Source organism: Sorex araneus, chromosome 1 (assembly GCF_027595985.1).
Source record: "Sorex araneus isolate mSorAra2 chromosome 1, mSorAra2.pri, whole genome shotgun sequence".
Taxonomy (NCBI): domain Eukaryota; kingdom Metazoa; phylum Chordata; class Mammalia; order Eulipotyphla; family Soricidae; genus Sorex; species Sorex araneus.
The window spans coordinates 334521615-334536499 of NC_073302.1; the positions used below are offsets into that span (position 1 = coordinate 334521615).

Consider the following 14885-nt stretch of genomic DNA (forward strand, 5'->3'; position numbering starts at 1 on the left):
AGGAGTAATTCCTGAGTGTAGAGCCAGGAGTAACCCCTGTACCATGCTGGGTGTGACCCAAAAAGAAAAAAGAAAGAGAGAGAGAGAGAGAGAGAGAAGGAAGGAAAGGGGAGGGGGAGAAAGAGAGGAAGAAAGAAAAGAAAGGAAGAAAGGAAGGAAGGAAGGAAGGAAGGAAGGAAGGAAGGAAGGAAGGAAGGAAGGAAGGAAGGAAGGAAGGAAGGAAGGAAGGAAGGGAGGAGAGAGGGGGTAGAGAAGAGAGAGAGAGAGAGAGAGAGAGGGAGGAAGAGAGAGAGAATGCTCATAACTTGAATTACCTTTTGAATTCTACATCCAGATTCAGTCCCAGAGCACCCTGGGGCCTGCTCTCTCCTCTCCCTTCTAGCACCTCTGGGTCTGGGAGACTTTGCAATGCCCCCTCAAGTACAAGCTTCCCCAGAGTGACTCACATGGACACATAGCTTAGTTTCCTACAAGGATAGCCTGGACCTGTGGTGCCTCAGGGCAAGAACAGTACATGCTTTACTCGGAGCAGAGATCAGTACTTTACTGGTAGGTTTTTAAGTTGACATTCTGGTTTGCAGACAGAAAAATATTAATGTGAGTACTTCAACTGTTTTAGCATGCTAAAAGTACGAGTGAAAACTGCATGTTTTCTGCTATTTTCATGGCCTAGCATGTCCATTTTCACTGCGGTCGGAAATGGACGATGATTCTTTGTGAGGCAAAATCACTAGCACTTGTACACATGAATAGTCTTTAGGTGAATTAAAGTCAAAAGTTCAGAGATTCTTTCCAAATGTGGGCCAGAGGCCAACAGGTAAGATATAGCCCTTCCAAAATAAATCAATAAAAGGGGAACTTGGTAACAAAATGAAGCATTTGTTGTCTTCTAGCTGAAAGTAAGGAATGAATCAGGATGGGCTTGTGGAGGGACTTCCTCCTGAGGCCAGGGGGTGTCATTGATGAGATGCTGTGTGGTGAGTGAGAAGGTTTCCCTTACAGCTGTCTGCAGGGATGAGACAACACAGATGACTTACCAGCAGCATCAGTCCTGGCTGCGCCCCATGATCAGATACAGCCGGGTTGAATACTGTCGCTGCAGCTGGAACGGGCTTCAGTGCCACTCGGTGCCCGTCAAAGGTACGAAGGGCTGAGTGGAGAGAGAACATAGAGGGCTGGAGTGCACATTTGGGTGGAGGATGCTGAGGTTTGATCCCTAGCAGCAGACAGTCGCCCCCGCCCCCAGCATTGCCAGGAGCCACCTCTAGGCACCAAATAGGGTGTAGCTCCAAAGCAAAACCCAAATCAAACCAAACCCAAAAGGAATACAGAATAGCAAGGGCAGGGATTCTAGCAGAGGGCCCAGCTCCAGGGTCAGGCACCGTCTTCTCCTTCCCAGTCACACTCAAGGCTCCTTCTGAGCACATGCTACTTGAGCAAAGGAGAAGGTGTTGAGCAGAGGTAGAGAGACTCGGTGGCACGAAGCGGAGCCTGCACTTGCTGAGACGGTTTCTTTCTCGGTGCCTACCTCCTGGTTTGCTGTGTTATCAGATACTTTTCATAAGCGGAGAGACTAATGTCAGGCATTATGAGCACACCTCAGATGGGAGCTTACATGATTTTGAGAGTCATTCTGAAACATTTTAGCTGCTTGCTTATTTATCTGTGACAGGCTGCAGTGAACCCAGGTGCTTCAATGGAGGGACGTGTTGGCAGCCTCTCTATTTCTCAGATTTTGTCTGCCAGTGCCCTGATGGATTTGCTGGGAAATACTGCGAAGTAGGTGAGTGGAGGATGGGTGTGGGGAGAGCAGGATGGAAATATCAACCCAGAAAGTCAAAGGTCAGGACAAGAAGTGTGTGTTTGCAGAGGCGAGGGTGCGGGGTGGGGAGAGAGATGGCTCATCCAAGGTTGGAATAGAAAACCAGAGCGGGGTGCAGCGGTCAGAGCTTTGGCAGAGTTTGGATCTGGTTGTAGTATCAGTCAGCCAGGGGCCTCCTGTGGCCGCCTCAGCAGGCCTGCCGTGGTGGTGATGGGTGCTGATGGAAGTAGGTGTGAGATACCTGGGGAAGCAAGTGAAAGCGGGGTTTACCCTGTGAGAGGTCATATGTACTCCTTACAGATACAAGAACCACGTGCTACAAGGGCAAGGGCATCACCTACCGGGGCACGTGGAGCACAGCAGACAGCGGGGCTGAGTGTGCCAACTGGAACAGCAGTGTGCTGAGTGGGAAGTGGTACACCGGGCGGAGGCCAGATGCCATCAAGCTGGGTCTGGGGAATCACAACTACTGCAGGTGAGAGGGAAGGGCATCACCAGAGAAGCAGAAGCCATCGGCATAGACATAGTACATGGGCGTGGTGATTGCATCACCCGGGTTCAATTCCAAGTACCCACGATGGTCCTCACCAGGAATGACCCCTGCATGCAGAGCAGGAGTAAGCCCAGGTGTGTCCCCACTCTCATCCTTACCCTCCACCTCCCCAAGAGACATAGAGACTGGTTTTAAGGAATTGGCTCACGGGATGGAGGGACTTGTGACTCTGAGATTTATACACGAACCAGCAAGCTGGAAGCTCAGGCAGGAGTTGAGACAGTGCAAACCAGAGTTGATGTTGGAGGTTAGTTTTGGATTTAGTGTCTTCCCTTTCTCTGTTGTCACACAACCCATGGGGGTCACACACGGTGTGGTGGCACTTGCACCCTCAGTGTTTGCTCTAGAGATCATACAGTTGATTGTGGTACCAGTGGGACTGCACTCGCATAAGCGTTGGTGCTGGGCTGGATCTTGAGGCAGGAGCTCTATCTCTTGATGGTGCAGTTCGAGGCAGAATTTCTTCTTAGCTTCTGCCTTTCCGCCCCCTCTCATTTCTGGGCCACACCCGGTGGTGCTCAGGATTTACTCCTGGCTCTCTGCTCAGGGACCACACCTAGGCATTCCCAGAGAACCTTATGTGGCATCTGAGCTTGAATCATGGTCTACCACACGCATGGCAAGTGCTTATATCCCTGTCTGATCCCTCCAACCCCCTTCACTTATGATCTTAAGGTCTCCCTAATTGGGTGAGACCCGCTCACATTTTCAAGGAAATGAAAGGTGACTGCCAGCAGATGTGAGATGCACTCACCAAATCCCTTCGCACATCTGAGTCAGCATGTGGTAAGATTGTTGGGCCTGCTGCTCTAGCTGAGTTAACTGATTATCACAGTCAGCTTATCAATTTCTCCTCACTCTCTTCTTAAACCATTCTGAATCAGGAGATCAGTACAAGTAGGCAGATATATTTTCACCTACAATTTTCCACTGTGCAACTGAAATCTCACTAAGTATCCTCAGCAGACAAGTCAAAGTTCTTGGATATAAAAGGGGAGGCTTCACTCTTCATCCCTCGGCCCTTCCCTGCTGCTTTTTCTTTTCCAGAAACCCAGACAAAGACAGAAAGCCGTGGTGCTATGTCTTCAAGGAAGGGACATATAGTCCCGAGTTTTGCAGCATCCCTGCCTGCTCTGTGGGTGAGTGAAGAGACGCCCTGAACTGCCTCTGGGGGCGGGGTTGGGAGGATGAGGTCCACACCTTCCCCCACAACTGAGATGGTGGAGGAGTAGTGGGTAGGCATTTTAGTTATAGAGAAAAGAAAACCAAAAAATGAAGGTCTGGAGTGATAATACAGTGATTAGGGTAACTGCCTTGAACGCCGTCAACCTGTGTTTCATCCTTGGCACCCCATATGTTCCTTGGGCCCCACTAGGAGTGATTCCTGAGCACAGAGCCTGGAGTAAGCCATGAGCACTGCCAAATGTGACCCAAAAAACAAACAAACAAAAGTGAAATTCCTCACCCAGCTTTTAGTTTAACCTGGAGTTGAACTCTTTACCTCCCTATTTCCAACATCTCCAGAAGATGAGACTGGACCAGTCATTTCTAGTCATTTCTAGTCATTTTTTGAATAAGCACTGTAGCACTGTCATCCCGTTGTTCATCGATTTGCTCGAGTGGGCACCAGTAACATCTCCATTGTGAGACTTGTTGTAGCTGTTTTTGGCATATCGAATATGCCACAGGGAATTTGCCAGGGTCTGCTGTGCGGGTGGGATACTCTCCATAGCTTACTGGGCTCTCCGAAAGGGACAGAGGAATTGAACCCGGCTTGGCCGCATGCAAAGCAAATGCCCTGCCCACTGTGCTATCGCTCCAGTCCTGTAAGGAAGACATGTTTTATAATTCTTATATAGATAAAATTCACATGCATTCAGGCTGATATACCTGTGCAACTGAGGATTCTACATCCCTCCTACAGGAACTGGTCTGAACCGTGACTCACTGAGGCATAAGCTTAAAAATCCCCTCTAAGCTGCTGTTTAGGCAGAGAGGGATACATGCCACTTCCATATGGGGAGAGTAGGGGGAGAAATGGGGCAACGAAGAGCAGGTACCCACCTGAAGGTTGATACTCGCTTCTTTCCCAAGCTCCCAAACCCTTAGAGCATAGGCAGAGCAAATCCGAGGTTGGGTCTCCTGATGTGTACCTGCATGTACCTGCATTGAAGCCCCTCTTTCCCAAGGACCCCCTGATTACTTTGAAAGCAGCTCCAGGAATAATCACTAATGGGCCTGTGTGTTCTGAGAATCTTTCTCAAACAACACAGTTAGCAGTGGGTGAAAGCCCTGTGTCATCTTTATGTAAAGGACTGGCAGGAGAGAAATGGGGGGAGAGGGGAGGTATCATTTCCCCAAAAGAGGCAGGCCACCTCCAGTTGCGGCTTTGCAGATTACTTCTGGCTTCCTAACAAAGCCTGGTTCACTCTTTTTTTCTTGCATCAAATTAGTTTTGTGTCAGGTTGAGGTTTCTTTTGTTCCAGAAAACAATGAGGACTGCTACTCCCAAACTGGATTAACGTACCGTGGCCCCCATAGTCGCACGATGTCTGGGGTCTCCTGCCTCCCATGGAATTCCAGGATTCTGGTGGACAAGAAGTACACGGCGTGGACTGCGAATGCCCAAGCCCTGGGTCTGGGCAGACACAATTACTGTCGGTGTGTGGCAGAGCACGAGGGGCGTGTCTGGGTGTTTTGATCATGGAAGGATCAGGGCATGAGATGGGAGATTTGATGCCACCAGAAAGACAAAGTATGGTGGGAGTGAGCTGGGATATTATCTGGTCAGAACTGGCTCTGGCTAGAGTCAGATTCCTATTGTGGAAGGAAGATGCACGTTTTCCATGGGAAACCCATTAGAGGTGCTGCCCCATGGCCAACTCAACACTCAGGCTGCCCGTCCAGGCGCCTTGTTCAAAGGATGTCAGTCTTTTCACAGCAGAGCTCCCAGCTGCTCACAGCAGACCTGTGACGTGAGCTGTGAATGTTATGTTGTTGATAGAAAACCAGTCACAGTTGTTTCCCAATGCTGGGGCTGGACAGAGCTGAATCTAGCACTCGGGGGCCCATTACATGTTCCATGTATTTGCCTTTGGTTCACTGAACTACCCCCACCCCTCTTCTTGGGTCTAACATGTGATTTTAAAATGTGATTGAAGGAGCTGGAGGAATAGTACAGAGGGTAGGGCACTTGCTATGCAGGCAGCTGACTGGGTTCAATTCCTGGCATGCCATCTGGTCCCCTGAGCACCATCAGGTGTAATCTCTGAGGGCACAGTCAGGAGTCAGCTCTGAGTGCCGCCAGGTATGGCTTATAAAAAAACAAATTTTTTTTTTTTATAAAAGTGATTGAAAACTTTTGCTCCTTTTCTTCTAGAAATCCAGATGGGGATTCCCAGCCTTGGTGTCACGTGCTGAAGGACAGAAAGCTGACCTGGGAATATTGTGATGTGCCACAGTGCTGTAAGCACATCTCTTGCCCCCCCACCCCCACCCCTTCTCTCTCTCTCTCTCTCTCTCTCTCTGCAGTGTGGTTTTCCTTCAGAAATGTTTACCGCTTTCTGTGTGATAACTCAGGAATTCCAGGGTACACAACCAGCAGCTCACTCTGTAGGTGGGTTAATCAACACAGATTGTGTGCCAGTGTCAGTGCGCTGTGTTAGTTTTTTACCAGCCACAGGGCCTGCCTGGGTTCACTGGGCTCTAAGTGATAGGTCTGAGGTTTGATCCCATTATTGTAGGTGACTTATGGGAAGTGGTGAGAAATGAGGTGGCAGCCTCAAGAGGGGAGTATGCTCTCTACACACCTCTGTCACATTGAGGAGTGCCTGGAAAAGTCTAGGCTGGAGCACCTGCAGGGTGCATACCTTATAGAAGCTGTCAAACTGCACTGGAGTCACACTGTTCTGCCCAGCATGGGGAAGTGACCCTACCACCTGATCTCAGAGCCAGGTGCCTGGTCTGGAGTGAGGACGGGCACTCTGTAGTGAGGGAGAGTCAGCACTAGACTCCAGCCGGGCCCGGGGATGCTGCTTCCCCCACAAAAAAAGGATTTCAGGAAGACGAACAGTGAAATAAGACAAGTTTGAGAAGTGAGAGGAGAAGTTTTGTGCTTGAGAGTGAGGGCCTTTCCAGAGCAGAGAGAACTTGGTCACTTTGGGGATGGGGTTAGATAGAGACATTTACTGTAATTGCCTCAATCTGGAATTTTTTTTTTTCTTTTTGGGTCACACCCGGCAATGCTTAGGGGTTACTCCTGGCTCTGCACTCAGGAATCACTCCTGGCGGTGCTCTGGGGACCATATGGGATGCTGAGAATCGAACCCGGGTTGGCCGCGTGCAAGGCAAATGTCTTACCTGCTGTGCTATCGCTCCAGCCCAGTGATCTGGAATTCTTCACGCAAGTAGGAGTGAATCAGGCTGTTCATGGGGAAGGCTCTGAACTCCTGGTGTCCATCCTCAAGTTTCAGTAGCCTTTGTCTCTGCAGTGGGGAAGCCTCTTGCCTGGGTCCAGCCTTGATCTGGCTTTCCATGCTGCTGTGTTTCCAGAGCCTTTGTGCCTTTGGTTTGGGTTAAGTGCCAGGTTCCAATTCACATTACCAGAACCTCCCCCCTCCCCCCCATCTGTAACACTGGGTCTGAGTCTAAGGCTGGTAGAGCAGGTCCTCAGGTCGCTTTGTTTTGTTCAGTGTAGTTGTGCTCATCATTGATGAGAAGAAGGAAAGTCCACTGGTCACTGCTGGACAAAGCATCAATATCAAGGGTCTTCTTCTGAGTGACCTTGTTCCACTTCAAGTAGCTTCAGGTTTCCAAGAACCTAGTGACCAGCCTAGAGGGCCTTACTGAACTTCCACCTTCCCCAAGAACTGGACTAGTGATAGGACTTGGAGACACACTTCAAATGATCACACTTTGGTGAACTAGTATGGGAATTGAGGATGGATTATAATTACTTGGTTCCTATGCACACATAGGGTGTCCCTCAAGGAACGCAGAGTTTAAACGGCAAAGTCAGATACCAGCTATCACAACTTTCTTTTTTTTTAAGCTTTTTGGGTTACACCCAGCGATGCTCAGGGGTTACTCCTGGCTCTGTGCTCAGGAATTATTCCTGGTGGTGCTCAGGGATTTTATGGGATGCTGGGAATCAAGCCCGGGTCAGCCGCATGTGAGGCAAATGCTCTACCCGCTGTGCTATCACTCCAGCCCACTATCACAACTTCCAACCAAGGCCGTGGATGCCATCTGTGAGCTCACTCCTGTTAGGCTGGGGTGTAGAGAAAGCTTCTTGGAGAAGTGAGAGCCATACTACTGCAGGCAGGGCACTGGCCTTGCTTGCAGCCAACCTGTGCTTGTTCCTCAGCACCCCAGGTAGTCCCCCAATCCCTAGCAGGAGTGATCCCTGAGCACAGAGTAGAAAGTAAGCTATGAGTACCACCAGGTGTGAGTCAAAGACCAAAGGAACAAGAAACCAGACAAGGGGCTGGAGCAATAGCAGAGCAGGTAGGGCATTTTCCTTGTACATGGCAGACCTGGGTTCAATTCTCAGCATCCCATATGATCCCCTAGCACTGCCAGGGGTAATTCCTGAGTACAGAACCAGGAGTACCCCTGTGCATTGCCGGGTGTGACGCCCCCCCCACACCAAAAAAAAGGAAAAAAAGAAAAAAAAAAGAAACCAAACAATCCATTTAAAATAGCTTGTGGGGCCAGAGCCATAGCTCAGCCAGCCGAGTGCATACTTTTTGTACAGGAGACCCCATATGGATCCCCTATGCCACATGGTCCCTTGAGCCTCCAAGCAAAAACATAAGGCAACAGCCAGGAGCTCTGCAAGGTGCTATTTTGGTAGGGCCTGAAAGGCGGGTCAGGTGGGAATGCTGGCCAAGGGGGGGAGCTCACCCCCACGTAACTTTGCAATGCTTTACCATTTCCTAAGCCAGGAAAAACAACTAGAGGAAATGAAACTTCATAGGAAGAAGTCGAACCAATCCTGGTCCTAATCCCAGGGTTGTTATAAACTTGAGGAAAAGTTTCTCACTTTCTCTGATGTTGTGTAAGAAGGGATAAACTGTACATGCATCCTGTATCTATCATGAGTATATGTCTATGTCTAATATATGCATGTTAGTATGTAGTGATTGGTCTGTGCTTTATACTCAACCATCCAACACTGCGGTTTTTGTTCACGGAGATGACCAAATTCCTCTGTACCAACCTGTAAAGTGCCATAAACCTGTAGAAACTTGAAGTCCTCAGGGAAGAAACCTTGATGGGTGCTCAAAGGGCACCTCTGGGTCATGTGCTTGACCACCTTTCTCTCCCAGCCACCTGTGGTGTGAGACGCTCCCAGCAGCCTCAGTTCCGCATTAAAGGGGGACTCTTCACAGACATCACCTCGCACCCGTGGCAGGCTGCCATCTTCGTCAGGAACAGGAGGGCGCCAGGAGAAAGGTTTCTGTGTGGGGGCATGCTCATCAGCTCCTGCTGGGTTCTGTCTGCGGCCCACTGCTTCCTGGACCGGTAAGCACTCAGGAAACAGGGCCTTGGGCTCCTACTGGTCACCCCAGGCCAGGAGGGAAACTCGCTGCGAGAGGCTAGATAAGACTATTATTTCTTTAGGTTTCCTCCCAAAGACGTTACGGTGGTCTTGGGCAGAACCTACCGCGTGGTTCCTGGAGAGGAGGAGCAAAAGTTTGAAGTAAAAAAATACTTGATCCATAAGGAATTTGATGATGACACTTACAACAATGACATTGGTAAGATGCCGTTACTCCTCCGACCAGCTCTAAGTCGGGGCGTGTGCCTGCATCACCTCCCTCCACACCCTCGCACTCCCCTACTCAGGAGCAGTTCTTCCCCGGCTCATTCTTCTCCCTCTCTTCCCAGCACTGCTTCAGCTGAAATCAGACTCACCCTTCTGCGCCCAGGAGAGTGACTCAGTCCGCCCCGTGTGTCTCCCGGAGGCCGGCCTGCAGCTGCCCGACTGGACGGAGTGTGAGATTTCAGGCTACGGCAAGCATGAGGCATGTAAGTGTAAGGAAGTTGGGGCTCATCCTGGCAGCCTGCAGAACAGCAGGGGATGCAGTGGTTGACCAGATGCGAACAGTGGTCATGCATTGAATGATCACACTCATTTGCAGGATATAAAAATCATAGTATGTTACAATGGAATACTATGCAGCTGTTAGAAAAGATGAAGTCATGAACTTTGCATTTAAGTGCAAAGTAGTAATAATACATGGAAAGTATCATGCTAAGTGAAATGAGTCAGAAAGATAGAGACAGACATAGAAAGATTGCATTCATCTGTGGAATATAAAATAACAGAGTAGGAGACTAACACCCAAGAATAGTAGTATATAATACCAGGAGGTTGGCTTCATGGCTTGGAAGCTGGCCTCACCCAGAGAGACAAGGGAACACCAAGTAAAATGTGATTGGAGATCCTGCACGGGAAGGGAGATGCGTGCTGAAAGTAGACTAGAGACTGAACATGATGACCACTCAATACCCCTAGCAAACCACAACACCCAAAAGGAGAGAGAGAACAAAATGGAATACCCTGCCACAGAGGCGGGGTGGGGGTGGGGGGATGGGTTTGGAGGGTGGGAGGGACACTGAGTTCATTGGTGGTGGAGAATGGACACTGGTGGAGGGATGGGTTCTCGAACATTATATGAGAGAAACACAAGCATGAAAATGTGTAAATCTGTAACTGTACCCTTCATGGAGACTCACTAATTAAAAAAATCATAGTATGAAAATTATACCCAAAGACAGCAGAAACAAGGGTGGTCCATGGGAGGGCTGGTCCAAGTTCTGGAAGAGGGCAGTTAGGACAGAGAAGGGACCACTATAACAATGATAATTGGAAATGATCACTCTGCACAAGAACTGGGTGTTGAAAAGAGGCAAAGTGATATACATGATAACCTTTCAGTAACATTAGTGCAAATCACAGTGCCTAGAAGGGGACTGTGAAGGAGATAGAAAGAGAGAAAGGGAAAAGAAGAGGGAGGAGAGAGCCAGAGAGAAGGAAAGTGCCTGCCATAGAGATAGTCTGGGGGTAAGGGGTGGAAGGGGGCAAACCAGGAACATTGGTGGTAGGAAATGTGCACTGGAGAAGGTTTGGGTGTTGGAACATTGTATGACTGAAACCCAATCATGAACAACTTTGTAACTGTGTATCTCATGGTGATTCAAAAAAAGAAAAGGGCAGGAAAGAAGAAAAGAAGGGAGGAAGGGAGGAAGGGGGAAAGAGGAAAGGAGGGAAAGAAGGAAGAGAAGAAGGAAGGGAGGGAAGGAGGGAGGAAGGCAGGAAGGCAGGAAGGAAGGAAGGAAGGAAGGAAGGAAGGAAGGAAGGAAGGAAGGAAGGAAGGAAGGAAGGAAGGAAGGAAGGAAGGAAGGAAGGAAGGAAGGAAGGAAGGAAGGAAGCAGGCAGGCATGGTGGGGCTCAGGCTCAGTGGTTGCCCATCTCTTGCCCTGCCTTACTGAATAGCACAAACACTTTGCAGAGCTTACTTTTCCTGAGGACTGAAGTGATAGCACAGCAGGTAGGGTGTTTGCCTTGCATGTGGCTGACCCGGATTCCATTCTTCTGTCCCTCTCGGAAAGCCCAGCAAGCTACCGAGAGTATCCCGCCCACATGGCAGAGCCTGGCAAGCTACCTGTGGTGTATTCAATATGCTAAAAACATTAACAAGTCTCACAATGGAGACGTTACTGGTGCCTGCTTGAGCAAATTGATGAACAACGGGATGACAGTGCTACAGTGCTACTTTGCATAAAAGTTCTGATAAGAAATGAAGTATGAGGTCTTGGATTCTGTAGCTCTAGAGTTCCAATCCTAGACCTGCAGCATAGCCTGGACCTAGGTTTTGATCTTACATTGTGTCAAGACTCAGTTTCCTCATTGGGCAGATGGGGATAGATGATTTTTAATTATTAAATGAGATATTAGGTTAAACTGGTGGTGCTCAGTAGAGCAATTTTGACCCCGAGGAGAGCTTGATTGTTCCAACACATGAAAGAAATGTGTGCTGGCATGGAGTGAGTGGAAGCCAGGGATGCTACTAGTTACGATGTGTGAGAGTCACCCTTCCCCGCAGCTGGTCCAAAATGTTAGTTGTACTACAAGTGTCAAGCTCTAGGTTAAGCCCAATAAATGAAACACCAGCAGTCCCACAGGCGCCCATCTAGTATGTGTCAAATCTTGAAAAACATCAGGTATTAAGAAATTTGCCTCTCTCCTTCCCTTTATTTTCAAAGAATTTTTTCTGAAATCAACACATTTCTCTGTTTTATTTCAGCTGCTCTTTTCTATTCTGAGCGTCTGAAGGAGGGCCATGTCAGGCTATACCCTGCCAGACTATGTTCGCCACAGTATTTGTCTAACAAAACTGTTACAGACAACATGCTTTGTGCTGGGGATACACGGAGTCATGGAGACAACGTCAACTTGCATGATGCCTGCCAGGTAAGCTGGAGCTTCTCTCCAAATTCGAGCAGAGCCAGGGCCTTTGGGCACAAGATGCTTACACAGGGAAGAAGCTGTATCCAGAATGGAGTGACTTCATCTCAGAGAACCACAGAGAACAATAGGTGTGGGCCTCAGAGAATAAAGCTGTTAGAGAAAGATCAAAGTGACTCAAACTTAAAACAAAACTGCAGGAGTTTCCCCAGCATCCACACAGGAAACTCCACTTGGTACAGGATTTTTTGTAAACCTAGATTTATACTCAAAATGATAAAATGACACAAATTTTAAAAAACTGGGTTGGGGGTGGGAGGGACTGGATATATAGTACAGCAGATAAGGCAATTATCATGCTTGTGACTGACCCAGGTTCCCTGAACCCTGCCAAGAGTAATTCTGACTACAGAGCCAGAGTAACCTTTGAGCATTACTGGATATGGCCCCAAACCAATATATACATATATTAATATTTGATGATGCTGGAGAGTCTCATACACGGTGGGCACCGCCAAGCCACACCATAGACCCCAGGCCTATGAGAAATTCTTGACTATGAATTGGAGTTTGATTTGTAGAAGGGGCGTGGGGCAGAAATGGGCATCTATGTAAGATATAGACAATTTATGGGAAAAACATTTCAAACAGTTATGTAGTTATAAGAGAAGATGAAATCTTGCATTTCACTACTACCCAGATGGAACTGGGGGTTGTCGTGTTAAACGTCAGAGGGAGGGCAAATAACTGGATGATTTTACACATTTGTGGCATACAGAAAAACAAAACAAGGTCATAGATAGTATCACATGTAAACAATCTATTGGTCCTACATTATAGAACTAAGAATACTAATCAAGGGGAAGAGTTGGAGGGGCCTGGTGAGCTGGACTGGAAGTAATTTAGGGACATTGGTGGCTCTTTGGCACTTGGATTGTGGTGAGATGTGATCACTGTGTACATCCAAACCATAAACATTAACTTCATGTTAAACAAAAATGTTTAAAACTCTAAGAATTAAATTGCTTAGTTTTAAACAAAGTTCATTTTTGTGTATGAAAAAAGACCCCAACTCATTAGAAAGCAAACTATTTCAGGATCTTTGTGTTGAACTTATTAGGATTCTATTTTATGATAACAAGAAACTGAGACTTGGGACACAGACTGACCAGCAGCAGTAGCCCCAGGACAGCTCTGGAACTCTTAGTGATCAGATATTTCCGTGCCCCAGTGTGCCTGCCAGGCTGCCCTCAGAGAGGGGCTGGGAGGTAGAGAAAGGCAGAAGCCAGCTCTGGCTCTTGACTCTTAGGTGTCAGCATGCTTCGCCCTTTTCCCTTGGACCCTTAACCACCTTTGAGCTCTTCTTGAATGGCTTCTTTGGAGACTTCAACTGCACCACTTAAGTCAACAACCATAAAAAGACAATATGCAAAGTGAAACCACTATCTCCCGAAAGACTCCAGGTTAAAAACAAATGCAACAAAATTATTTGGAGTCAAGAAGACAATAGCCAGACTTTTAACAAGCACCAAGACTTTTACTATCTCACATCCTTTGTTCATGGTATTTCTCCTGCTTTCTCCAAATTCATCTCTTTAATAACCACACCAAGCAATATAGACTTTCCTGTCAACATCACAGCTAGCCTGAGGCTACACAGCTAAGAAAAGGTGGTAAAAGCTGAAGTGTTTGAGTAATTCTTTCCATCCTACTTTCTAATAATATCTTTATTAGATTATCAGATATTATTAGCCTAATTATCTACAGTCAAGATTTTTGAGATAAGGGACAGGAGAGATAGTACTTGTCTTGTACTAGGCTCATCCTGTTCAATTCCAGGAACCATAATATAGTTCTGAGCGCTGCCAGGAGTGAGCCCTGAGCCCAGATGTGGCCCAACCATGCCCCCCTCCACATATAGATGGAGAAGAAAATTATCCTCTCTGGAAACCCACTCGCATCTCTGCCTGAAATATGTATTTCTTTCTTTCACCTTGTGTACATTTGCCCACGTCTCTACCTGAGATGCGTATACTTTGTGGAATGCACATTCCCCAGTCTCCCTGAGATAGGTACTGTGCTTTTTTCCACTCTGGAGAAGCATGAGTTCTCTTTGAGTATCATCTCTTTCTCCCTCCCCTTACTTTCCAAATAAATTTATTTTAAATAATTTCTCTCTCTAAACCATGTAGTTTGATGAGTATAATATGAACACTACAAATATTTACACCTACCTTCCCCAAGTAGTTTACATTTTTCCCTAACAATTTACCTGTTTGGGGGCCAAAGAGAATGTACTGTGGGTAAGGCACTTTGCCTTGCTTTTGGCCAACTGGGTTCAATTCCTTGAGCTCAGCCAAGAGTGGTCCCTGAGTGCAAAGTCAGGAATAGACCCTTAGCACAGCCAGGTATGACCCAAAACCAAAACAATTTGCCTGTTTTCTCTTTTTCAGGGTGATTCAGGAGGCCCTCTGGTGTGTATGAATGACAATCGCATGACCCTGATTGGTATCATCAGCTGGGGCCTTGGTTGTGGGGAGAAAGATGTTCCAGGAGTATACACCAAAGTTACTAATTACCTAGACTGGATTCAAAACAATATTCGACCATGACAGAAATACCCAGTTCCCTGAAATAGTGGAAGACCCTGCCTATTTCTCCTCAAAGACACATCAAGGCCTTGTTAATGTGAGCAGCTTTGGAAGCTATTTATGCCTATTTATAGTCATAAGGAACCCAAGTGGAGCCTCCTGGCAAGGGATGGGCTGGCTGGCCAGCTTAAGTTCCTCAAAATCATCCTTCAAATCAATTAGTTGACTTTTGCTTTCTCTACAGCACTTAGAAGGAATTTCTATTGTGTTCATTGTAAATCTTCTTTATAAACCTTGATCAAATAAAATTATAGTATTTTAACAATAGAATGATAGAAATGGTTTAGCCTATTTGTTTAAATAATTTTAGTTTTCACTTTCTGTGGTCACAATCCTGTATACTGTATTGGAATAATAAATTCAAATATATTTTCACACACTTCC

The 14885-nt window shown here is 47.3% G+C and overlaps 1 protein-coding gene across 4 annotated transcripts in view; it reads left to right on the forward strand.

The window, feature by feature from the left end:
- The window catches only part of PLAT (plasminogen activator, tissue type), a 32120-nt gene extending 17235 nt beyond the window's left edge, over window positions 1–14885 (forward strand). For all 4 annotated transcript variants that reach the window (XM_055138970.1, XM_055138978.1, XM_055138964.1 and 1 more), the window contains exons 4-14: window positions 1003–1140; window positions 1673–1783; window positions 2123–2297; window positions 3423–3514; window positions 4862–5036; window positions 5755–5840; window positions 8705–8900; window positions 9000–9136; window positions 9267–9407; window positions 11690–11856; window positions 14304–14885. In XM_055138970.1, the coding sequence (XP_054994945.1) occupies window positions 1003–1140; window positions 1673–1783; window positions 2123–2297; window positions 3423–3514; window positions 4862–5036; window positions 5755–5840; window positions 8705–8900; window positions 9000–9136; window positions 9267–9407; window positions 11690–11856; window positions 14304–14462 (1577 nt within the window). In that variant the 3' untranslated portion in view covers window positions 14463–14885. The remainder of the gene's footprint in view (window positions 1–1002; window positions 1141–1672; window positions 1784–2122; window positions 2298–3422; window positions 3515–4861; window positions 5037–5754; window positions 5841–8704; window positions 8901–8999; window positions 9137–9266; window positions 9408–11689; window positions 11857–14303) is intronic.